We start from the raw sequence: 26263 nt of genomic DNA on the forward strand, positions 1-26263 counted from the left end.
CCACAAAGGAAAGAGGGGGGAACATGCAGGACAATGAGAGTCTGTTGTGATTGCTGCGGAGGAACAGGTGAGTCCACTGAAACCACCAAGGCAGGACAAACATAATGAAGAATAAGTCCATTGGAATTACTGAAGAAGAACAGGTCATGTCATTAATGGTTTCCCCACTCCCTGTGGTAGGGGTCTCAGTCTCAGTCCTTGGGAGGAGGGTTTTCCATCTCTGTCCGTCTGTCACAGTGGTAACGGGGCAGATGAGAGGTCTTGAGTGAGAGACCACTAGAGTCACCCCAAAAGTTCATTTGGCTTCAGGAGGAGAGTGGGCAAATATGCAGTAGGCCGTTCCTTGTTGTGTTCATGCCAGCTCCTTGCCGATTCCTTGCCAAGTTTTTGCCAACTCCTTGCCAAGTCCTTGCAAGGCCTTGTTCGGAACAGGTAGCGTAACGGTGCAGCGACTGCACCTGCACTGCCGCTCTCTCCAAGCCAGAACTGCAGTGGGGGAAGGGGTTTCTCCTTGTGGCAATCGGTAGGCAAAAGTGGGGGCTTCAGACGGCCTCTTACACTTGGTCTGAATCAATCCTGTTCACCATCCCACGTTGGGGAATGATTGATTCTAGAAGTGTTTGACTCACAACATTGGCGTTGGCTTTAACCGTGGGTACCGCCTCTACCCAATGAGTCAGGTCACCTACTATCACTAGTAAAAACTTCTACCGTTGTACCTGGGGAAGCTCGGTAAAGTCTACTTGGATGTTTTGAAAGGGCTGTAAGGCTAGTTCTCGCCCTCCCCTGGTGTTTTCCTCATGACCTTCTCATTTACTTGTTGGCATATCACACACCTTTCAATTACCTGCTTAGCTATCCCAAAAATTCCTATGCAGGCCCAGTCCCTTAGAAATTGATCACTTAGCGCTTGTGTACCCCAGTGTGTTGTTCCATGTATGCCTTCGAGCATTTTCCTGCCAAGGGGTTTATTCAACATTTGCCTCCCATCTGCTAATCTCCACTTCCCTTTGTTATCTTTCTTGGCTCCTGTTTTGAGGAATTCTTTCTCTTCTGTCTCACTGAATACAGGGACTTCTTCCATTTCTCTCATAGGGGTTAATGCTGTCATTAATTTTTCTGTCCCTGATTCAGCTGAATTCTTAGCATCTAAATCTGCTAAATGGTTCCCTCGTGCTTCTTGAGTCACCCCTTTTTTATGTCTTTTAACATATACTGCTGCCACTTTTTTCTGGTAATTGTAAGGTTTCTAACACTTCTAAAAGAAGTTTTTAGTTCCTTTCCCCTTGAATTTAATAGCCCACTCTCTTCCCAAATTTTTCCAAAGGTATGCACTACTCCAAAAGCATATTTTGAGTCTTTAAATATTGTTTCTTTTTTCTTTGTGAATATTTCCAGAGCTCACTTTAGGGCATACAACTCACATGCTTGGGCTGACCAGTTGGAAGGTAACTTTCCTTTTTCTAGGGCCACTAACTCTTCATCTGCTATAGCCTACCCCAATACCCTGTGCCCTGGATTACCCGTGAAAATCCATCGATGTACAATCGTTTTCCACCTTGGAGTGGTTGATCTGTTAGGTCCTCTCTTACTTTAGTTGGATAGTTTATAACTTCTAGGCAATTATGTATTAATTCCTTACCTGGTTTTCCATCTAAAGCTGGGCAGGGTTGAGTTGGTTACTCACGACTAGCTCTAAACCATTATCTATTAAGATGGCTTCATATTTTAGTACTTGGGAATCAGTGAGCCATTTCTCAGCCTTTTAGCTGAGGATACTCCTTACTGAGTGTGGGGTATATATTTTCAGTTTTCCCCCAAAGGTTAATTTTTTGCTTTCTTCTACGAGTGGGGCGCTCGCTGCCACCCGCCTGAATGCAGATTGGCCACCCCCAGCTGACAGGGTCTTGCAGTTTTGATAAATAGGCCACTGGTTTCCTGAATCCTCCCCGGTCTTGGGCTAACCCTCCATGTGCTGCCCCTTTTTCTATATCCACAAACAGATAGAAGGGTTTGTCTAAGGCAGGAAGACTCAGTGCTGCTGCACTGACTAATTTTTGCTTTAAAGCTTCAAAATTTGCTTGTCGTCTTCTTCCCACCTAATCTCTTCTTCTACTGACTTCAAACAAGAACCTGCAGGCCAGCATGTATCCTTCAATCCATAGCCTGCAATATCCCAACAGGCCTAAAAACCTTCTGACTTCTCTCTTAGTTTTTGCCCATGGGAGTGAGGCTATCCTTGCAATTCTCTCAGGGTTCAACTGCCAGCTCCCTTGACAAATCACACGTCCTAGGCATTTAACTTCCCTCTCTACAAATTGGAGTTTCCCTTTAGATACTCAAAGTCCTTGGTCCCCCCAAAAATTTGCCAGTACTGTGGTGGATTCTCAAACTTTGAGATACCCTGAGAGGAGCCCAGTGCTCCTTGCTCCCCTGTGCTGACACGTGAGCGTTTGTCTGGTTTTGGGATGGCCCTGGCTGTGTGAGGGGTGCTACGTGGACACGAGACAGCCGGTCCTGTCCCGCTGGGTCCCAGCAGTGCCTCACAGCAGTCCTGCATCCACGTCAGGATGCTGGCCAAGAGAGGTCCTGGAAGCTGAGGCAGCTGATTTTAAGCTTGTGCAGGTGCCTACAGGCCAAGGCCAATGCTGTTCCCTCAGGATACAGCAGTCCTGAGGGGTCTCCCTCATTCAAACAAATCGGCAGACAAATGCATTGTCAGCCAAAAGCCCTTTTATTGACCTGGCAGGACGGCTGGGGTCTGCACCCCACTAGAGTGCTTCTCTGCCACATACAAATTTCAGTGGGTTGATGTAGGAGCTGTATCAAAATCACCATCCATCTTTACACTGCTGAGGTCATTCCATAGGCAGCGGGTTAGAAATACATTTTGTCAGATTCCCATACTTGAAGCTGATGTCCAGGCCCTGGCCAGGAGCGGTCTCGATGCCCCAAAGCAGCACAAAGTCTTCCTCACGGCTTCCCTGCACAGGGCTGATTCCACACTTGCCCTTAGTTCTTCTGGTAGACTGTGTCTAAAGCTTTTTGTCAGGTCACTCTCATGTCAAGTTAGGCCAGCCAGGTTTTTGTTATGCTAACTGGTGCTAAGTACTTAGGCATGTCTGTGCTAATTACTTGTTTACTCATGTGAATTGCTTGTGCTTACTCATGTCAAACCAAGGCCTTGTTCCATCCCCAAAGGTGCCTGAGGCCACCCGCTCCTTGTGGCACCAGTTGCTTTCCTGTAGAATGTTCTTCCTCCCCGAGGGTAAAGAGGGAGCTGCAGAAAGAGCTTGCCAGGCTGCTCTCCATCCTTTCCCAGCACTCCTGGTGAAGTGGAGAAGTCCGAGCTGAGCGCAAAGGTGCAAATGGAACAGCCATGCACGGGAAGGCTCGGTGGGAAGGATGATCCAGGATCCATAGGCCTGGCAGCCTGAGCGTGCTCCAGGGGAAGGTCGTGGAGCAGATCCTCCTGAGTGCCATCCCACAGCACCTGCAGGGAACCAGGGCGTCTGCTGGAGGGTGGGAAAGCTCTGCGGAGGGACGGGGACAGCTGGGGCTCCTGGCGGGGTGTTGAGGGCTTCTGTGTGGGAGTTTGGGGGGCTTGGTGCTGGTGGGGTGTTGGAGAAGGAGTTGTCTGGAAGGTGAGAGGACTAGGCTGGAATTTGAGTCAGTTTGAAGGCAGCATCTGTGCTTTGGCACAGCTTTGGTTACGGAGGGCAGAATAAAAAGTGACTTTTCCCCTTCATGGTCCTGATTCTCCTGCAGGGAACAAGAGGGGAGATCTGTACTTTACTGCCACTCAGATATCTGTACCAGGGGTAGGATTAGCCCTTTTGCCATCTACTCAATTCTTTGGGCTACTATTGTACCACTGAGTGGACTCTCATTTCTTGAGAGCTTTTATTCCTTAAGAGAATAAGGATATTATCATCCCTACATAGAACACCAAAGAATGGCCCTTGGTTTTTCCCTTTTTTTTTTGTAGTGTTATGTTCTGTAAAGTGACTCTTAGTGGATGAGGTTAAGGCAAATGAGTTGCTGCTTTGAGATAGGAAGCAAAATTCCAAATCTTCACCTCCTCAGGCCATCCCAATTAATTTGGGAAGTTTGCAACTTTTTGGAACTGCTTGAGTTGAGGAATGGGAAGTAAAGCTTTCCTGAATTGAGGATTCTTACTTGCCAGATTCTTCTGTGCCTTCACTGCTGAGGTGGTTTTGTTCTGAAGGCAATAACTTCAATGAGAAAATAATTGCATCATGGTGTAAGAGCTTCTGACAGAGAACAAGTGTTGCCAGCAGTTGGTCCAGGTGCTCCTGCCTACAGTCCCTGTAGGACAGAGCACAGCCCCCAGTGCACGTGGGCTTTGGCTCCCTCTGGCACAGAAGCCCCCCACGGGCACAGGTCTCTGGGGCAGGAGACGGGCACCGGTGCTGCCATGGCTCGGGGGAACTCTGCTTTGGTGGGGACTGTGCCAGACCTGCTGATGTCAGCGCTCCCCGGGCCCCAGGGGTCAGAGCAGCATTCCTGCCCTGGCCCACACGTTCCTTGTCTGTGTCACACCCGCGGGTTTAGGATGGTCACCAGCCGGGACGTGTCCCAAGAAGGCCGTGCCAGCTTCTGTGGAAGGCTCCTTGCCCTTCCCAGCGCGGCTGCATCGGCAGCCCTGGGGGCTCCTTCTGCTGCCCTGAGCCTGCAGGGCAGGGCAGCGTTTGCTGATGGTTTGAGCTGTTCCTAAAGATCCTGTTGGGCTGTCTTAGACACTTGGGGTGAGGGATTCCTTCCAACCTGAGCCACTTTGGGTGGGCTGGGGGCGGCCCCAGGGCAGGGGGCAGTGTGTGCAGGGGCCCTTTGTGACACGGGGCAGCACGGTCACCGTGGCATGGAACGGGACAGCGTGTCCAAGGGTCCTTTGTGACACGGGGTGACATAGGAGCTGGCGGTGACAAGACCACGCCACAGTGCTCGGAGCACACGATGGGACAGGACGGGACAGAGCGGTGCCGTGAGGAGCCCCCGCACAGCGCACTCGTTCGTGTCTGACCGGAGCTTTTCCGATGCGTTATTCCTGCAGCTGACCTCGAGGCCAGACCACAGGACTTGGTGACCCGTGGCCTTCCTGAGGCTTCTCTTCTGCAGGTGTCCTCGAGGGCAGACTGTGGGACTTGGTGCCCCAGAGGCATCTCCCATCCCTGCCACTGGTGCCCTCGAGGCCAGACCACAATCCTTGACAGGAGTCTCCTGTCCTTGTGGCAAGGAGCCCTCGAGACCAGAGTGCAGGACTTGCTGTCCTGTAGCCTTCCTGAGGCTTCTCTCTTGAAGGTGCCTTCCAGGCACGACTGCAGGCCTTGCTGACTCAGAGCTTTTCCGAGGCATCTCTCCTGCAAGTAGCCACAAATCCGATCACTGAAATGGAGCAGAGACCCCCGAGAGTGCCCAAGCTGGCCTGGGTGGAGGAAGAGGAAGAAGGCCCTGGAGCTGGCCCTGCACAGGAGACCTGTGCTGCCCTGCTGGATATGCTCGTAGAGGAGGGGTTTTCCAATCCAAAGCAAGTAAGCAGCCTGTGGCCAGGGTTTGATCCTCCCAGAAATTGCTTGGCCTCCCAAGCCATGCCTACTGGTCACTGGAAGCCTTTGAGGCCATGGCAGTGTGGTGGGTAGGGAAGCACTTCTCTGGGGAAGCTGGGGACATTCTTCCCTCTGGCAGCTTTCCAAGTCTTCCTGTGCCTTCTCCAGGTGCCTGCCATGGTGAGGTACATCCACCAGTGGCTCATGGCCAGTCAGTTTGCTGAGCACAGGCTGAACAGGGCCCTGCTGGATCTCACCAACGAACAGCCCGCTGATGTAGTAATGTGTCCTGGTTTTGGACAAATTTGGGAGAAAACCTCCAGAAGGAGCCTCCAAAAAGCAAACCCCCACAGCCCCTTGCTCACCTGGCTCGGGAAGAATTTCCTCAGATAGTAGTGGAAACAACCTGTTTATTGAGCAGGCAAAGCACTCCCCAGCACAAAAAAATGAACAACAGCAGATGACAAAAAGTCTTTCTACACTCTGAAGGGGTGTCAAATTCAGAAAGTCTCTGCTGGGAGTGGTTGCCCAGTTATCAGTCTCCGGCGCTGGGGATGACTGCTGCAGGTCACAAAATGCTGGCTCTCGTTGTTTCTTGGTGTTTCCCAGGTCCCAGTCCTGAGCAGGTTGAAATAGTATTCAGGAAAGGGAAAGAAAAAAAACAGTCCAGGGAAAAAATTGGATTGCCTAGCTAAACTAACTAATAAGCAAAAGCAAGGGCAAAAGCAAAAAGCAGGAGCAAGAGCAAAGTGAAAGCAAGCAAGCCAGCAAGCAAGCAAGAGAGCCAGCAAGCCCTAGCCTCTCTCCTAGACACAAACTGTGAGGGAAGGTGAGCCGGCTGATAACAAGACAAAACAAACCTTCACTTTTCGGAGCCAGTCCCGAAGGTACAAAACATAACATCAAGCATAAACAGAACACACAATTAGGGATGCAAGCACCATAATGTCACCCTAGGACATTCCACCCCGTATCTCCGAATCGTCAACATAACTACCAAACATCATGTAAAAACTTCATCAAGTAAAAACTTCCATCTTTCACTTACTCAGACACATTTCCTTCCATCTCACTTGTTCAAACCTTTGACACACATTTCCTTCTATATCACTTGCTCAGACCTTCGACACCTATACATATCCTTCTGTCTCATGTCTGTGTGGTTTAATGTACAGACAGTGGCAGTAACATCCAGCAAACAGTGATATTTGCATATGAGGCTCACCCCACAATCAGGTCTCCCTGAGGTACACATCATGTTCTTCCATATTTCTGCATTATTCACCGTGTACAACCTGGTCCCTGAGCAAAGACAATCCCACCAATGGGTTTGTCTGTACTCGCGGCAGAACTGATCCACACTGTCTTCCCTAACAAACCTCTGATATGTGCCACTGGGACTTTATCTCCGTCTGCTATATTCAGGGACTCAGACTGGGCAGGGCCTGCTCCATTTGTGGAACCTCGGGTGTTAACTAACCAGGTGGCCTTTGCTAAATGCTGCTCCCAGTTCTTGAAAGATCCCCCACCCAATGCTTTCAGGGTGGTTTTTAACAGTCCATTGTACCTCTCCACTTTGCCTGCAGCTGGTGCATGGTAGGGGATATGGTGCGCTCACTCAATGCCATGTTCCCTAGCCCAGGTGTTGATAAGGCTGTTCTTGAAATGAGTCCCGTTGTCAGACTCAATCCTCTCAGGGGTACCATGCCTGCTCAGGATTTACTTTCCAAGGCCCAGGATGGTGCTCCGGGCAGTGGTGTGAGGCACAGGGGAGGTCTCCAACCATCCCGTGCTGGCTTCTACCATTGTGAGCACGTAGCGCTTGCCTTGGCGTGTCTGGGGCAGTGTGATGTAGTCAATCCGCCAGGCCCCCCATAACTGTACTTGGACCACTGCCCACCATACCACAGGGGCTTCACTCGCTTGGCCTGCTTGATGGCAGCACACATCTCACAGTCATGGATAACCAGAGAAATACTGTCCATGGTTAGAGCCCACCATGAGCCCTTGGTCTCATGCCCACTTAGAGGTGGCATCTCTACCCTGATGGCCTGAGGCATCATGGGCCCATTGTGCTAGGAACAACTCCCCCCTTGTGTTGCCAATCCAGGTCTATCTTTGACACCCCTATCTTTGCAGCCTGATCTACCTGCTGATTGTTTTGCTGCTCTTCATTAGCTCTACTTTTGGGGACATGGGCATCTTTGTGGCAAACCTTCACAGGTGGTTTCTCTACCCGGGCAGCAATGTCTTTCCATTCTTCAGCAGCCCAAATTGGTTTTCCTCTATGCTGCCAGTTAGCCTCTTTCCGTCTCTGCAGCCAGCCCCACAGAACATTGGCTACCATCCATGAATCAGTGTAGAGATAGAGATTTGGCCACTTCCTTTCTGCAATGTCTAGGGCCAGTTGAACGGCTTTGAGTACAGCAAGTTGACTTGATCCACCTTCTCCTTCAGTGGCCTCTGCGACCCATTGTGTGGGGCTCCATACAGCTGCTTTCCACTTCCGATTCATCCCTACAATGTGACAGGAACCCTCAGTGGAAAGAGCATATTGTGTTTCCTCTGCTGACAATTGGTTGTATGGTGGAGCTTCTTCAGCCTGTGTCACTGGTTCTTGTTCTTCACCTGTGACACCAAAACTTTCACCTTCAGGCCAATTTGTAATTGCTTCCAAAATCCCAGGGCGATTCAGTTTACCAATATGGGCATGCTGCGTGATGAGAGCAATCCACTTGCTCCATGTAGCACTGGTGGCATGGTGGGTGAAGGGAACCTTTCCTCTGAACATCCACCCCAGCACCGGTAGTCGGGGTGCCAGGAGGAGTTGTGCTTCCTTACCAATCACCTCTGAGGTGGCTTGGACTCCTTCATGGGCAGCCAAGATTTCATTCTCTGTTGGGGTGTATATTGGGGTTTCCAATATTCTGACAGAGACCTGCCCGGGCTTGCCTTGCTGCTGAGTCCAATGGCGGCAGCTGGGATGTTTCCTCCCCAGTGACACCCTTGGGTTACTCAGAGGCTGCGAGCGATATTCCTCAGTGGAGAGGCTTCAGGTGATGGTGAAGAAAGGAGGCACTTCTGCTAGAGCTTGATCCAGAGTCTTTATTTCAGCTACAGAGTTGTGGACCTGGTGGCAGCTCCAACAGAAGGGCCGGCCACGTGGCTGGATTCTCCTTTTAACCCGGGGGTAAGGGGAGGGGCAGGGACAGGTAGCCACCAACCAGGTGAGGGGGAGGGGTGCCAGGGGAGAAGGGGCACTTAGGTCTACCAATAGCCACAGGGGGCAGGGGGTATCTTTCAAATCTGCCAATCACTTGACCCCCTGGACCCCCTGTCTCACAGCCAGGGCTCATGGGGGTTGGGGCGGGGGGAGAGGGTTACCTTTGGGAGGGAGGAGACACACCGCAACAGGTGTAGTTGGCTTCAGACCCTCTGTAACTTTGACTCCAGAATCCTAATGGTCGACCTCGAGTCTCATCAGGCACCTTCTGCCAAAGACTCCAGGACAGACCATGGTTCCTGGCTGCAGAGTAGAGCACGTTCTTTACATCTGGTCCAAGGGCTACTGCATGAGCAATTTGCTGCTTAATCTGGGTGAAAGCTTGTTGCTGCTCAGGGCCCCAATGTAACTCGTTCTTCTTGTGGGTGACCATGTAAAGAGGGCTCACGATCTGACTGTACTCAGGAATGTGCATTCTCCAAAAGCCTATGGTGCCTAAGAAAACTTGTGTTTCCTTCTTATTGGTTGGTGGGGACATAGCTGTGATCTTGTTGATGACATCCGTAGAAATCTGACACTGTCCATCTTGCCACTTCACTCCCAAGAACTGGATCTCTCAAGCAGGTCCCTTAACTTTACTCTTCTTGATGGCGAAACCAGCTTGCAGGAGGATTTGGATGATTTCCTCTCCTTTCTCAAACACTTCTGCTGCTGTGTTCCCCCACACAATAATATCATCAATATACTGTAGATGTTCTGGAGCCTCACCCTTTTCCAGTGCAGCCTGGATCAGTCCATGACAGATGGTGGGGCTGTGCTTCCACCCCTGGGGCAGTCGGTTCCAGGTGTACTGCACTCCCCTCCACGTAAAGGCAAACTGAGACCGGCATTCTGCTGCTAGAGGAATGCAGAAAAATGCATTAGCAATATCAATAGTGGCGTACCACTTTGCTGCCTTGGACTCCAGCTCGTACTGGAGTTCCAGCATGTCTGGCACAGCAGTGCTCAGTGGTGGAGTCACTTCATTTAATGCATGGTAGTCCACTGTCAATCTCCATTCTCCTTCAGATTAACGCACAGGCCAGATGGGGCTGTTGAAGGGTGAGTGGGTTTTGCTGACCACTTCTTGGGTCTCCAGCTCTTGAATCATCTTATGGATGGGAACCACAGCATCTCGAGTTGTTCTGTACTGTCGGCGATGCACTGTTGAAGTGGCAATTGGTACTTGTTGCTCTTCTCCCTTCAGAAGTCCTACTGTAGTTGGATTCTCGGACAGTCCAGGCAAGGTGTTCAATTGATGGACGCCCTCTGTCACTGTAGCTGCTATCCCAAATGCCCACCTCAGTCCTTTTGGGTCTTTAAAATACCCCCTTTGGAGGTAATCTATGCCCAAAATGCATGTGGCCTCTGGGCCAGTCCCAATAGGGTGTTTTTTCCACTCATTTCCAGTCAGGCTCACCTCAGCTTCCACCAAGGTAAAGTCCTGTGATCCCCCTGTCATGCCAGCAATGGAGACAGGTTCTGCCCCACCATGTCTCGATGGGACTAATGTGCATTGTGCACCAGTATCGACCAAAGCCTTCTATTTTTGTGGTTCTGATGTGCCAGGCCAACAAATCCAACACAGTCCAGAAAACACAGTTTTCCCTCGCCTCTACCTGGCTAGAGGCAGGGCCCCTCTAAGCTTGGTTATCCTTCTTTCCTTGGGCATATGTCTTAGAGCTTCCTTCAGGGGGATCAGACATGTCATCATCATCATCATCATCATCATACCTGGAAGCTTGGCTATGGGCAACTGGAGCTGTTTCCTTTTGGTGGAACTTCCTCTCTGAGTCTTGCCTTCCTTCAATTCACACACCCATTGTGCCAGAGCAGCAGTAGATTTTCTGTCCCATCTCCTCATGTTTTCTCCGCAATCACTCAGGAAGAACCACAGCTCAGCTCGTGGGGTGTACCTTCTCTCCCCATCTGGGGAACATCTGCGTTGGATACCAGGGCCTCTAATTTATACTGCCGAGATTTGGAGAAGGTCCTCTTTAATCTCCTCCCTGAGTTTCTTGTGATTCTCCTCTATCTTGTCTTCTAATTTCTGCAGATGTGTTTCCACCGCTGCAATTCTGGCGTCTGTTGGGCCATGCACAGCATCTGCATATGCCCACAGCTTCTTGGCCATATTGAGCACGGTCTCGTCCTTCTCATCCCGCTTCATTATTGCTAAAGCAGAAGCGTATTCATGTGGCCCCAGCCGTACAAGTTTTTGCCACATCACAGATGTACATGGTACCATGTCTGGATTCCTAGTTGTTATTTCATTGGAGAAGATAATCTCTGCCACTGCCATTTCTCTCAGGCGTTGCATCCCTTGTTCTATAGTCTTCCACTGGGTCTGCTGCATATGAAGATCATCTGCACACAGGTATCTTTGTGCTACACTTTCCAGGAGCCGTGCCCAGAGGCTGTAAGGGTTAGCCCCCTTCATCATTCCTTGGTCGATGACAGGATCATGTGACAGGGATCCCAAATGCCTCGCTTCAGTGCCGTCCAGAATTGTAGCTTCTCCTGCAGCATCCCAAAGATGGACCAACCAACTAATTATAGACTCATCAGGTTGTCGAGTGTAATCCTTTCTTAGGCCACGGAGGTCCTTTAGGGAAAAGGACTCAATATTGGCTTCTGATCTTGTACCAGTTTCTTTGACTCCTGATTTTGTGTCAGGAGGCGTTGAGGGTCCTTCTTCTGCATCATAATCATCATCGTCATCCACTGGTCGATCGGTCTTGTCTGTGCACTTTCCACTTGTGCTGGTAGCAACAGCCACTGATTGAGGCTTACAGTCTGGTTTAGCTGCTGGCCTCGAGCCTGGGCTGTTGGCTGCAGCCTGAGTGACTGGGATCGCTGCTGATTTATCTCCCTGCCCCCCTTCCTCTGTCTTCTGCCCTACAGGACCTAGCAGAGTGCGATAAGCATATGCCAGGGCCCAGCTCACTGCAATGATCTTTTTCTCCTTAGGGGTATCATGGCACTTCTCTTTCAGGTACTTTGCCACCTCAGCTGGGTTCTGAATTTGTTCACATGGAAAGTCCCAGACTATAGGGTCAGAAAACTCCTTTAAGATTTGGTCCATTTCCCACACCACTCAGGATTTCTCACACCTGGGTCTACTCCTGGGTCAGGGGTCTCATCAGCCCTTCTAGAAATCTCAGCCCTCATTCTAGAGAAGCTGCAGACTGTATAGAGAAAGCTTACCAAATTAAATACCAGAAAGATGGTCTCTTTAACATTCAGGGGAAACTGAACATTCTCCAATAGGGATGTAACAGATTCAGAGGAGAAGAAGGAAAGCAAAGGCTGAAAAGCCTCATCTCCTGCTTCTCCTCTGACAAACTGGGTGCACAACCATAACCATGAACCAAACATTCCTGGAACAGACTCCAGCACCTTTATAAACCTCCTGCAAGCCATTACAACCAAGCCCAGCCCAATGGATATTCTGGTCAGTGCCCTTCTACTGCAAAAACTACATATTAGGGACAATACCAGAGCTATTTCGGGATAAGAAAATAAACCTAAGGACCATAGAGGTATTAAGACCTCAAAAAACCCTAGGGACCAGAAACACATGCAGGCCTGCACCCCAAGAGACATTATGAATTCAAAAAACATAGCCAGTAACTGCTCTATACCAGCCCAGAGTAATTGCAACCAAAATATTACTAGAACAGGGTTTTTTCCACTCTCTCGAGCCACGAGTTGGGTGCCAAAATATTTGTCCTAGTTTAGAGCAAATTTGGGAGAAGACCTCTGGAAGGAGCCCCCAGAAAGCAAATCCCCCCACAGCCCCTCCCCCACCTGGTTCAGGAAGAATTTCCTGGGAGAGAAGTGGAAAAAAAACCTGTTTATTTAACAAGCAAAACACTCCCCAATACAAAAAACAACACCACATGACAAAACTCTTTCACCGTTCTGAAGAGATGACAAATTCAGAAAGTCTCTCTGGGAGTGGTAACCCAGCTATCAGTCTCCGGTGCTGGGGATGGCTGCTGCAGGTCACAAAATGCTGGCTCTCGGTGTTTCTTGGTGTTTCCCAGGTTCCAGTCCAGAGCAGGTTGGGATGGTATTCAGGAAAGGGAAAGGAAAAAAAAAAACAGTCCAGGGTAAAAATTGGATTGCCTAGCTAAACTAACTAATAAGCAAAAGCAAAAAGCAGGAGCAAAGTGAAAGCAAAGCAAGCAAGCCAGCAAGCCAGCCTCTCCTAGACACAGACCATGGCGGGGAGTTGAGCCAGCTGATAACAAGACAAAACAAACCTTCACTTTCAGAGTCAGTCCTGAAGGCACAGAACATAATATCAAACATTAACAGAACACACGACTGGGGATACAAGCACCATAATGTCACCCTAGGACACTAACCGAGGGAGTTCCACTAAAGTGAATATAGTCTCAACCTCCCATGACCGAGCAGCTGGGTATGATCTGTCAGATCCCATTGAAGGTACCTCTAACATGTATGCCCAGGAAAGAAATAATAACCAGGGTTAGAGCCTCTAGCCAGGAAGAGGCACAGGATAACCGGATCTCCTGGACGGTGTGGATCCAATGGCCTGCGTATCAGAGCCACAAAAATGCGACGCCTTAGTTGACACTGGAGCGCAGTGTACCCTGATACCATCGGGACATGTGGGGGCAGAACCTGTTTCCATTGCTGGGGTGACGGGGGGATCACAGCAATTGGCCCTGTTGGGAGCCGAGGTGAGCCTGACTGGGAAGGAGTGGCAGAAACATCCTATTGTGACCGGCCCAGAGGCCCTGGGTATTCTGGGCATAGACTTCCTCCAGAACGGCTACTACAAAGAACCAAAGGGACTCAGGTGGGCTTTTGGCATAGCTGCTGTAGAGGCAGAGAACATTAAGCAGTTGAACACCTTGCCTGGACTGTCAGAGCATCCATCTGCAGTAGGACTCCTGAGGGTGGAAGAGCAACAAGTACCAATTGCCACCTTGACAGTGCATCGCCGGCAGTATCGGATGAATCAAGATGCCGTGATCCCCATCCACAGAATGATCCGTTAGGTGGAGAGCCAAGGGATGGTCAGCAAAACCCACTCACCCTTCAACAGTCCCATCTGGCCTGTGCACAAGTCTCAATGGAGATTGGCTGTGGACTATCGTGCCTTGAATGAAGTGACTCCACTGCTGAACGCTGCTGTGCCGGACATGCTGGAACTCCAGTACGAGCTGGAGTCCAAGGCAGCAAAGTGGTACGCCACTGTTGACATTGCTAACACGTTTTCCTCCACTCCTCTGGCAGCAGAATGCAGGCCTTAGTTTGCCTTTACGTGGAGGGGAGTGCAGTACACCTGGAACCGACTGCCCCAGGGGTGGAAGCACAGTCCTATCATCTGCCATGGACTGATCCAGACTGCACTGGAAAAGGGTGAAGCTCCAGAAGACCTGCAGTACATCGATGGCATCATTGTGTGGGGGAACACGGCAATGGAAGTATTTGAGAAAGGAGAGAGGATCATCCAGATTCTGCTGGAAGCCGGCTTCGCCATCAAGAAGAGCAAAGTCAAGGGACTTGCCCGAGAGATCCAGTTCCTGGGGGTAAAGTTGCAAGACGGATTGTGTCAGATTCCCACTGAGGTCACCAAAAGGATCACTGCGATGTCTCCACCAACCAGCAAGAAGGAAACACGAGCTTTCCTAGGTGCCATAGGTTTTTGGAGAATGCACATTCCTGAGTACAGCCAGATTGTGAGCCCTCCCTACCTGTTCACCTGCAAGAAGAACGATAATTCCTCTGGGGCCCTCAGCAGCAACAAGCTTTCGCCCAGATCAAGCAGGAGATTGCTCAGGCAGTAGCCCTTGGCCCAGTCAGGATGGGACCAGAGATGAAGAATGTGCTCTACTCTGCAGCCGGGAACAATGGCTTGTCCTGGAGCCTTTGGCAGAAGGTGCCTGGGGAGACTCGAGGCCGACCACTGGGATTCTGCAGCTGAAATTACAGAGGGTCTGAAGCCAACTACACCCCAACAGAGAATGAAATCTTGGCTGCCTATGAAGGAGTTCAAGCTGCCTCCGAGGTGATTGCCACAGAAGCACAACTCCTCCTGGCACCCTGACTGACAGCACTGGGGTGGATGTTTAAAGGGAAGGTTCCCACTGCCCTCCACGACACCGCTGCCACATGGAGCAAATGGATTACTCTCATCATGCAGCACACCCAGACTGGAAACCTGAATTGCCCTGGGATTTTGGAGATAATTACAAACTGGCTGCTGGTGACAACTTTGGTCTCACTGACGAAGAGCAGCAGGAACAAGTGACAAGGTCTAAAGGAGCTCCACCATGCAACCAACTACCAGCAGAGGAAACTCAATACTCTGTTTTCACTGACAGTTCCTGTGGCATCATAGGGATGAACTGGAAGTGGAAAGCAGCCGTATGGAGCCCCACATGACACGTAACACAAGCTACCGAAGGAGAAGGTGGATCAAGTCAACTTGCTGAAGTCAAGGCCGTTCAGCTGGCCCTGGACATTGCTGAAAGAGAGAAGTGACCAAAGCTCGACCTTTATATGGATTCTTGGATGGTAGCCAATGCTCTATGGGGCTGGCTGGAAAGGTGGAAAAAGGCCAACTGGCAGCATAGAGGAAAACCAATCTGGGCTACTGATGAGTGGAAAGACGTTGCCTCTTGGGTAGAAAATGTGTCTGTAAAAGTCTGTCATGTAGATGCCCATGTCCCCAAGAGTTGGGCTAATGAGGAACACCGAAACAACGAGCAGGTAAATCAGGCTGCAATGATAGAAGTGTCAAAGATAGATTTAGATTGGCACCATAAGGGGGAGTTGTTCCTAGCTCAATGGGCCCATGAAGCCTCAGGCCATCAGGGCAGAGATGCCACTTTTAAGTGGGCATGAGACCAAGGGGTGGCTCTAACCATGGACAGTGTTTCTCAGGTTATCCATGACTGTGAGACGTGTGCTGAGATCAAGCAGGTCAAGTGGGTGAAGCCCCTGTGGTATGGTGGGCAGTGGTCCAAGTACAGGTATGGGGGGGCCTGGCAGATTGACTACATCACACTGCCCCAGACACACCAAGGCCAGCACTACGTGCTCACAATGGCAGAAGCCACCACGGGATGGTTGGAGACCTCCCCTGTGCCTCATGCCACTGCCCAGAGCACCATCCTGGGCCTTGAAAAGTAAATCCTGTGCAGGCATGGTACCCCTGATAGGATTGAGTCAGACAATGGGACTCATTTCAAGAACAGCCTTATCAACACCTGGGCTAGGGAACATGGCATTGAGTGGGTGCACCATATCCCCTACCATGCACCAGCTGCAGGCAAAGTGGAGAGGTACAATGGACTGTTAAAAACCACCCTGAAAGCATTGGGTGGGGGATCTTTCAAGAACTGGGAGCAGCATTTAGCAAAGGCCACCTGGTTAGTTAACACCCGAGGTTCCACCAATGGAGAGGTCCTGCCCAGTCTGAGTCCCTGAATATAGTAGACGAAGATAAAGTCCCAGTGGCACATATCAGAGGTTTGTTAGGGAAGACAGTGTGGATCAATTCTGCCGCGAGTACAGACAAACCCATTGGTGGGATTGTCTTTGCTCAGGGACCACGTTGTACACGGTGAATAATGCAGAAATATGGAACAACACGATGTGTACCTCAGGGAGATCTGATTGTGGGGCGAGCCTCATATGCAAATATCACTGTTTGCTGGATGTTACTGCCACTGTCTTTGCATTAAACCAGACAGACGTGAGACAGATGGAAATGTGTGAATGCTGAAGGTTTGAGCAAGAGATATAGAAGGAAATGTGTGTCAAAGGTTTGAGCAAGTGAGATGGAAGGAAATGTGTCTGAGTAAGTGAAAGATGGAAGTTTTTACTTGATTAAGTTTTTACATGACGTTTGGTAGTTATGTTGACGATTCGGAGATAAGGGGTGGAATGTCCTAGGGTGACGTTAGGGTGCTTGCATCCCCAATCGTGTGTTCTGTTTATGCTTGATGTTATGTTCTGTGCTTTCGGGACAGGCTCCGAAAAGTGAAGGTTTGTTTTGTCTTGTTATCAGCCGGCCCACCTCCCCTCACAGTTTGTGTCTAGGAGAGAGGCTAGGGCTTGCTGGCTTTCTTGCTTGCTTGCTGGCTTGCTTGCTTTCACTTTGCTCTTGCTCCTGCTTTTTGCTTTTGCCCTTGCTTTTGCTTATTAGTTAGTTTAGCTAGGCAATCCAATTTCTTCCCTGGACTGTTTTTTTTCCTTTACCTTTCCTGAATACCATTTGAACCTGCTCAGGACTGGGACCTGGGAAACACCAAGAAACACCAAGAGCCAGCATTTTGTGACCTGCAGCAGCCACCCCCAGTGCCGGAGAGCGATAACTGGGCAACCACTCCCAGCAGAGACTTTCTGAATTTGTCACCTCTTCAGAGCGTAGAACGACTTTTTGTCATCTGGTGTTGCTCATTTTTTGTGCTGGAGAGTGCTTTGCCTGCTCAATAAAAAAGTTGTTTCCACTACTCTCTGAGGAAATTCTTCCCGAACCAGGTGGGGGAGGGGCGGTGGGGGGTTTGCTTTCTGGGGGCTCCTTCTGAAGGTTTTCTCCCAAATTTGCCCGAAACCAGGACACATTACTACATAAGCAGGCTGTTCTTTGGTGAGATCCAGCAGGGCCCTGTTCAGCCTGTGCTCAGCAAACTGACTGGCCATGAGCCACTGGTGGATATACCTCACCATGGCAGGCACCTGGAGAAGGCAGGGGGAGACTTGGAAAGCTGCCAGAGGGAGGAATGTCCCCAGCTTCCCCAGAGAAGTGCTTCCCTTCCCACCACACTGCCATGGCCTCAAAGGCTTCCAGTGACCAGTAGGCATGGCTTAGGAGGCCAAGCAATTCCTGGGAGGATCAAACCATGGCCACAGGCTGCTTACTTGCTTTGGATTGCAAAACCCCTCCTCTACGAGCATATCCAGCAGGGCAGCACAGGTCTTGGTTTTGAAGATGTGCAAATATGCTCTGAGCCCTGTGCCCATGGTGCTGGTCTCTTCCTCCCGAATCCTTTTGATGAATTTGAAAACCAGCTGTAGGAGAAAGGCAGGAAGCCAGGGATGCTCCAAGCGTGGTGCTCGGCTGAGCGGTGACAGCAGGCCCAGCCCAGCTGGGGATGGCGGCAGGTACCTGCGCTGTTCTGTGGAAGAGGCCACGGGTGCGTTGCTGCTCTTGTGTGCGCTGCACGGCTGCACCTGGCAAAGAGCGAGCGCAGCCTGAGCTGAGGGGCTGCGGGAGAGGCCGGAGAACACAGCCCAGCCCTGCGCTCCCCAGGCAGGGACAGCCCTGGGATGCCCCAGGGGATGGAGCACGGGCACTGTGGGGTGTCTGCCCGGCCCCTCTTTAGTCCTGTCCATGGGCAAGTGCCCAGGGGATGGGCTGGGATGGGCTGGGATTGGATGGGATGCCATGGGATGCCATGGGATGGGATGTGGCCAAGCTGGCTGCAGCCACCAGCCCAGCAGCCCAGCTCTGCCACTCACTCTCTTGCTGAGGCTTGAACTGCAGCACCTCTTCAGTCTCCTGTGCTGGGCCAGCTCCAGGGCCTTCTTCCTCTCCTCCACCCAGGACAGCTTGGGCACTCTCGTGGGTCTCTGCTCCATGTCAGTGATCGGATTTGTGGCTACTTGCAGGAGAGATGCCTCGGAAAAGCTCCGAGTCAGCAAGGCCTGCAGTCATGCCTGGAAGGCACCTTCAAGAGAGAAGCCTCAGGAAGGCTACAGGACAGCAAGTCCTGCACTCTGGTCTCGAGGGCTCCTGCCACAAGGACAGGAGACTCCTGTCAAGGATTGTGGTCTGGCCTTGCGGGCACCGGTGGCAGGGATGGGAGATGCCTCCAGGGCAGCAAGTCCCAAAGTCTGCCCTCGAGGACACCTGCAGGAGAGAAGCCTCGGGAAGGCCACAGGTCACCAAGTCCTGTGGTCTGGCCTCGAGGTCAGCTGCAGGAATAACGCCTCGGAAAAGCTCCGGGTCAGACACGAACGAGTGCGCTGTGCGGGGGCTCCTCACGGCACCGCTCTGTCCCATCCTGTCCCGTCGCGTGCTCCGAGCACGGTGGCGTGGTCTTGTCACCGCCAGCTCCTATGTCACCCCGTGTCACAAAGGGCCCTTGGACACGCTGTCCCGTTCCATGCCACGGTGACCGTGCTGCACCGTGTCACAAAGGGCCCCTGCACACACTGCCCCCTGCCCTGGGGCCGCCCCCAGCCCACCCAAAGTGGCTCAGGTTGGAAGGAATCCCTCACCCCAAGTGTCTAAGACAGCCCGACAGGATCTTTAGGAACGGCTCAAACCATCAGCAAACGCTGCCCTGCTCTGCGGGCTCAGGGCAGCAGAAGGAGCCCCCAGGGCTGCCGACGCAGCCGTGCTGGGAAGGGCACGGGGCCTTCACAGAAGCTGGCACGGCCTCCCTGGGACACGTCCCGGCTGGTGGCCATCCTAAACCCGCGGGTGTGACACAGACAAGGAACGTGTGGGCCAGGGCAGGAATGCTGCTCTGACCCCTGGGGCCCGGGGAGCGCTGACATCAGCAGGTGTGGCAGGGTCCCAGCCCAAGCAGACCGGCCACCCCCCGAGCCCTGGCAGCACCGGTGCCCGTCTCCTGCCCCAGAGACCTGTGCCCGTGGGGGGCTCCTGTGCCAGAGGGAGCCAAAGCCCACGTGCACTGGGGGCTGCGCTCCTGCCTGCAGGGGCTGTTGGCAGGAGCACCTGGAGCAACTGCTGGCAACACTTGTTCTCTGTCAGAAGCTCTTACTCCATGATGAAATTATTTTCTCATTGAAGTTATTGCCTTCAGCACAAAAACACCTTAGCGGCGAAGGCACAGAAAAATCTGGCAAGTAAGAATCCTCAATTCAGGAAAGCTTTACTTCCCATTGCTCGACTCAAGTAGTTCCAAAAAGTTGCAAACTTTCCAAATGAATAGGGATGGCCTGAGGAGGTGAAGAGTTGGAATTTTGCTTCCCATCTCAAAGCAGCAACTCATTTGCCTTAACCTCATCCACTGAGGGTCACTTTACAGAACATAACACTACACAAAAAAAGGGAAAAAACGCGGGCCATTCTTTGATTTTCAGTGTAGGGATGATAATATCCTTATTCTCTTGAGAAATAAAAGCTCTCAAGAAATCAAAGTCCACTCAGTGGTACAATAGTAGCCCAAAGAAATGAGTAGATGGCAAAAGGGCTAATCCTCCCCCTGGTACAGAGATCTGAGTGGCCAGTAATGTACAGCTCCCCCATCTTGTTCCCTGCAGGACAATCAGGACCATGAAGAGGAAAAGTCACAGATATTCCTTCTGGCCTCCGTAACCAAAGCTGTGCCAAAGCACAGATGCTGCCTTCAAACTGACTCAAATTCCAGCCTAGACCTCTCACCTTCCAGACAACTCCTTCTCCATCACCCCACCAGCACCAAGCCCCCCAAACTCCTGCACAGAAGCCCTCAACACCCCGCCAGGAGCCCCAGCTGTCCCCGTCCCTCCGCAGAGCTTTCCCACCCTCCAGCAGACGCCCTGGTTCCCTGCAGGTGCCGTGGGATGGCACTCAGGAGGATCTGCTCCAAGGCCTTCCCCTGGAGCACGCTCAGGCTGCCAGGCCTATGGATCCTGGATCATCCTTCCCACCGAGCCTTCCTGTGCACGGCTGCTCCATTTGCACCTTTGCGCTCAGCTCGCACTTCTCCACTTCACCAGGAGTGCTGGGAAAGGATGGAGAGCAGCCTGGCAAGCTCTTTCTGCAGCTCCCTCTTTACCCTGGGGAGGTAGAACATCCCACAGGAAAGCAACTGGTGCCACAAGGAGCGGGTGGCCTCAGGCACCTTTGGGGATGGAACAAGGCCTTGGTTTGACATAAGTAAGCACAAGCCATTCACATGAGTAAACAAGTAATTAGCACAGACATGCCTAAGTACTTAGCACCAGTTAGCATAACAAAAACCTGATGGCCTAACTTGACATGAGAGTGACCTGACAAAAAGCTTTAGACACAGTCTACCAGAAGAACTAAGGGCAAGTGTGGAATCAGCCCTGTGCAGGGAAGCCCTGAGGAAGACTTTGTGCTGCTTTGGGGCATCGAGACCGCTCCTGGCCAGGGCCTGGACATCAGCTTCAAGTATGGGAATCTGACACAATGCATTTCCAACCGCCTGCCTGTGGAATCACCTCAGCAGTGTGAAGATGGATGGTGATTTTGATACAACTCCTACATCAACCCACTGAAATTTGTATGTGGCAGAGAAACACTTTAGTGGGGTGCAGACCCCTGCCCTCCTGCCAGGTCAATGAAAGGGCTTTTGGCTGACAATGCATTTGTCTGCCGATTTGCTGAATGAGGGAGACCCCTCAGGACTGCTGTATCCTGAGGGAACACCGTTGGCCTTGGCCTGTAGGCACCTGCACAAGCTTAAAATCAGCTGCCTCAGCTTCCAGGACCTCTCTTGGCCAGCATCCTGACATGGATGCAGGACTGCTGTGAGGCACTGCTGGGACCCAGCAGGACAGGACCGGCTGTCTCGTGTCCACGTAGCACCCCTCACACAGCCAGGGCCATCCCGAAACCAGACAAACGCTCACGTGTCAGCACAGGGGAGCAAGGGACACTGGGCTCCTCTCAAGGTATCTCAAAGTTCGAGAATCCACCACAGCACTGGTAAATTTTTGGGGGGACCAAGGACTTTGAGTATCAAAAGGGAAACTCCAATTTGTAGGGAGGGAAGTAAAATGCCTGGGACATGTGATTTGTCAAGGGAGCTGGTAGCTGAACCCCGGGAGAATTGTAGGGATAGCCTCACTCCCATTACCAAAAGCTAAGAGAGAAGTCAGAAGGTTTTTAGGTCTGTTGGGATATTGCAGGCTATGGATTGAAGGATACACGCAGGCCATCATGTTCTTGTATGAAAAGTTAGTAGAAGAAGAGATTAGGTGGGAAGAAGATGACAAGCAGATTTTGAAGCTTTAAAGTAAAAATTAGTCAGTGCAGCAGCACTGAGTCTTCCTGCCTTAGACAAACCCTTCTATCTGTTTGTGGGTATAGAAAAAGGGGCAGCACATGGAGGGTTAGCCCAGGACCAGGGAGGATCCAGGAAACCAGTGGCCTGTTTATCAAAACCGCAAGACCCTGTCAGCTGGGGGTGGCCAACCTGCATTCAGGCGGTGGCAGCGAGCGCCCCACTCGTAGAAGAAAACAAAAAATTAACCTTTGGGGTGAAATTGAAAATATATATCCCGCACTCAGTAAGGAGTGTCCTCAGCTAAAAGGCTGAGAAATGGCTCACTGATTCCCAAGTACTAAAATATGAAGCCATCCTAATAGATAATGGTTTAGAGCTAGTCGTGAGTAACCAACTCAATCCTGCCCAGTTTTAGATGGAAAACCAGGTGAGGAATTAATATGTAATTGCCTAGAAGTTATAAACTATCAAACTAAAGTAAGAGAGGAGCTAACAGATCAAGCACTCCAAGGTGGAAAACGATTGTACATTGCTGGATTTTCACGGGTAATCCAGGGCACAGGGTATTGGGGTAGGCTATAGCAGATGAAGAGTTAGTGGCCCTAGAAAAAGGAAAGTTACCTTTCAACTGGTCAGCCCAAGCATGTGAGTTGTATGACCTAAAGTGAGCTCTGGAAATATTAACACAGAAAAGAGAAACAATATATACAGACTCAAAATATGCTTTTGGAGTACTGCATACCTTTGGAAAAATTTGGGAAGAGAGTGGGCTATTAAATTCAAGGGGAAAGGAACTAAAAACTTATTTTAGAAGTGTTAGAAACCTTACAAATACCAGAAGAAGTGGCAGCAGTATATGTTAAAGGACATAAAAAAGGGTGACTCAAGAAGCACGAGGGAACCATTTAGCAGATTTAGATGCTACAAATGCAGCCGAATCAGGGACAGGAAAACTAATGATAGCATTATCATGAGAGAAATGGAAGAAGTCTGCATATTCAGTGAGACAGAAGAGAAAGAATTCCTCAAAACAGGAGCCAAGAAAGATAACAAAGAGAAGTGGAGATCAGTAGATGGGAGGCAAATGTTGAATAAACCCCTTGCCAAGAAAATGCCAGAAGGCATACATGGAACAACACATTGGGGTACACAAGCGCTAAGTGATCAATTTCTGAGGGACTGGGCCTGCATAGGAATTTTTGGGATAGCTAAGCAGGTAATTGAAAGGTGTGTGATATCCCAACAAGTAAATGAGAAGGTCATGAGGAAAACACCAGGGGAGGGCGAGAACTAGCCTTACAGCCCTTTCAAAACATCCAAGTAGACTTTACCGAGCTTCCCCAGGTACAACGGTGGAAGTTTCTACTAGTGATAGTAGGTGACCTGACTCATTGGGTAGAGGCGGTACCCACGGTTAAAGCCAATGCCAATGTTGTGAGTAAAACACTTCTAGAATCAATCATTCCCCGATATGGGATGGTGAACAGGATTGATTCAGACCAAGTGTAAGAGGCCGTCTGAAGCCCCCACTTTTGCCTACCGATTGCCACGAGGAGAAACGCCTTCCTCCACTACAGTACCAGCTTGGAGAGAGCGGCAGTGCAGGTGCAGTTGCTGCACCGTTACGTGAGCTGTTACGAACAAGGCTGGCAAGGACTTGGCAAGGAATTGGCACGGACTTGGCAAGGAATCAGCAAGGACCTGGCATGAACTCAGCAAGGAACGGCCTACTGCATATTTGCCCACTCTCCTTTTGAAGCTGAATGAACTTTGGGGTGACCCTAGTGGTCTTTCACTGAAGACCTCTCATCTGCCCCATTACCACTGTGACAGACCGACGGAGATCAAAAACCCTCTTCCTAAGGACTGAGACTGAGACCCCTACCACAGGGAGTGGGGAAACCACTAATGACAAGACCTGTTCTTCTTCAGTAATTCCAATGGACTTATTCTTCATTGTGTTTGTCCTGCTTCGGTGGTTTCAGTGGACTCACCTGTTCCCCCGCAGCAATTACAATAGACTCTCATTGTCCTGCATGTTCCCCCCTTTTTTCCTCCGTGGACTATAACTGGACCCCTGAGTTGACCAGAATTTTGAAGACTTACCCGACACGACCAGACGGATCCCCATCGTCCGGACCAGTGAGGATCTCGCCTGTGTTGGTAGCTATTCCCATCCCCCTCTTTTCTCTCTCTCTCTCTCTATCCTTTTATCTCCTTTCTGATCCCCACTATCGCATTTACTGTTTTGGCCCCTAATAAAGGTGCATTTGTTGTGATTAACTGATAGTCCCTTGTTGTTTGCCTTTTTGCACTTTTGGGATTGGTGAAAAGAACCATCACGACACCCCGCACAAGCGGATCATGACACCAAGGAAATCATTTCACCTCTAAAATATTGCAAAATGTTGTTCAAACCCTGGGAGTAAATGGGAATTACACACTCCATGGCATCCACAGAGTTCTGGTCACACTGAGAGGATGAATCAAACTCTTAAAAGGGCTCTAGATAAGCTGATGATGGAAACCCGAATGTCATGGATAAAATGTCTCCCTTTGTCCTTATTAAGACTTAGAACCCAACCCCAGTCAGATCTGGGGGTGTCACCCTATGAAATGACGTTTGGGTTACCCTTTTTGACCTCACCCCAGAGGGTTGCCACCTATGAGGAAGGGGAAGCCAATGCCAAGAAATATGTTAGGTCTATAGCAGAAACCTTAGAAGGGCTAAGACATAAAGGGGCAATTCCTCAAACAGCCACCCTGGATTTCAGACTCAATAACATTAATTCTGAGGATTTGATCAAGTAATGATCAAGTCATGGAGAGATCAGCATTTAACTCCTCAATGGGAAGGTCCCGTTCAGGAACTGCTCACCACCAAATCGGCCGTGTGAACTGCAGAGTGGGGATGGACTCATGCCAACGGATGGACTCATGCCAACAGAGTTAAAGGCCCAGCAGGAAAAACACAAAGAATGCACTACATATAACATCCAGGCCAGGTGAAATGAGATTGACTGTCAGGCAGAGACTGAAAGACAACCAGAAAAACACCAAGACGCCCAAAGTCAAGCTTCCACCAGCCAGTTTGAGAACTGTCTTCCTGCTTTAATGGGTGAGAATTACCAGCACCTGTTGAGGGGAAGCACACAAGGGACTGTAAAAGGTAATGGGGCAGCTTCTTTAAGAAAATAAGACAAAGGAAGGAGGGCAAGACCCCTTTGTTTGCTACCAAGAAGATGGCATAGCCCTGCTGTGGGTAGCAACCCTATAGACATGTTAAGGTAAGGACAAAAGGCCATATCGGACCACTGTCATTCCCCAACTGTCTTTGAATACAACAGGGACTGGAGGGTGAGACCGAGCTGGCCTCTGGACCCCTAAGATACACTGACTATGGGTAGCAACCACATAGCTATGATAGATGGGAGTCAAAGCCATCCTGGACATCTGTTAGGCCCTTTTGTCCATTCCAAATAAGTGTGTCTAAGGAAAACCTGAGATTTTTCTCCTGTTCCCACTGTCCTTGCCCACATCAACAGATGCTAGTATGACTCATTCAAGAGAGAGAGAAAATTTGAAATTAAATGTTCAAGCAAAATGACATATAGAAAAAGAAAAGGGGGGTTTGTTATAGATGGGTAATCCTATGGTTGACTCTCACAATTAAGGGGTGAATATTAAGTATATGTTAAGAGAAGTTGTGTAGGTGGATCGTTATCTTTCCCTTCCCCCTTGCATTGTTATCATGGGATGTCCTCAGTAGTCAGGGCATTTGGGAGGGTTGGCTTGTTGCTATGGCAGTGCCTGAGCTCCAATCAAGCTGTAAGAAAGTGATCTCCACCACTGGACAGCGAAGGAGGAGTGGATTGACAAGACTTTGGGAGGGGCTGGAGGTATAAAAGACAGAACATCCATTTTGTAGATGAGCACATGGTGACTGAATCCTTTGCTCCGGAAACTGTATTTATTCTTTATTCACTCTTCTGTTGAATTTTGACAAGGTCTTAATAAACCAGTTAAATTATTGAAAGTGAAAATTGTTTCTCACATGGGGTTGGAGAATGTGGGGCAAGGTTGTCCACACTGGGTCAGACGTCAAGGTAAAACTTCTCTGATCTGGCCAGACCTCCTTAGGAGTGGCCCTACATCAATATCAATCACAGAATGCTACAATCAGCTCTTCTCTAAAGAGAACAGTAATAAAAGACACTCTTTAAAATGGGAATACATATTTCTTAGAAGCACTTTGAAATATTTCTCCATAACTGTAAAATGAAACATTCCTAAGGAACTACATTAGAGCAGAGGGAAATAAAGGCAGAGCCATGATTTGGTAAGACGTGCTTATCCTAAAGAGCCCTGTGGTGCATTTGGAGCTGAGCCCTGGAACCTCAGGGCCTGAGAGGAGATTGCACAAATCTTTCCAGGAGTCAAAGTCAGAGAAAAAAACCCAA

At 50.3% G+C, this 26263-nt stretch overlaps 1 protein-coding gene across 1 annotated transcript in view; it reads right to left on the reverse strand.

The window, feature by feature from the left end:
• The window catches only part of LOC137466879 (uncharacterized), a 285911-nt gene that overhangs the window by 11670 nt on the left and 247978 nt on the right, over positions 1-26263 (reverse strand). Inside the window, exons 9-11 of the mRNA XM_068178505.1 lie at positions 17984-18048; positions 17737-17886; positions 17443-17553 (exon numbers count right to left, since the gene is read on the reverse strand). Coding sequence (XP_068034606.1) covers positions 17443-17553; positions 17737-17886; positions 17984-18048 — 326 coding nt within the window. The remainder of the gene's footprint in view (positions 1-17442; positions 17554-17736; positions 17887-17983; positions 18049-26263) is intronic.

Source organism: Anomalospiza imberbis, unplaced genomic scaffold (genome assembly GCF_031753505.1).
Source record: "Anomalospiza imberbis isolate Cuckoo-Finch-1a 21T00152 unplaced genomic scaffold, ASM3175350v1 scaffold_46, whole genome shotgun sequence".
NCBI lineage: Eukaryota > Metazoa > Chordata > Aves > Passeriformes > Viduidae > Anomalospiza > Anomalospiza imberbis.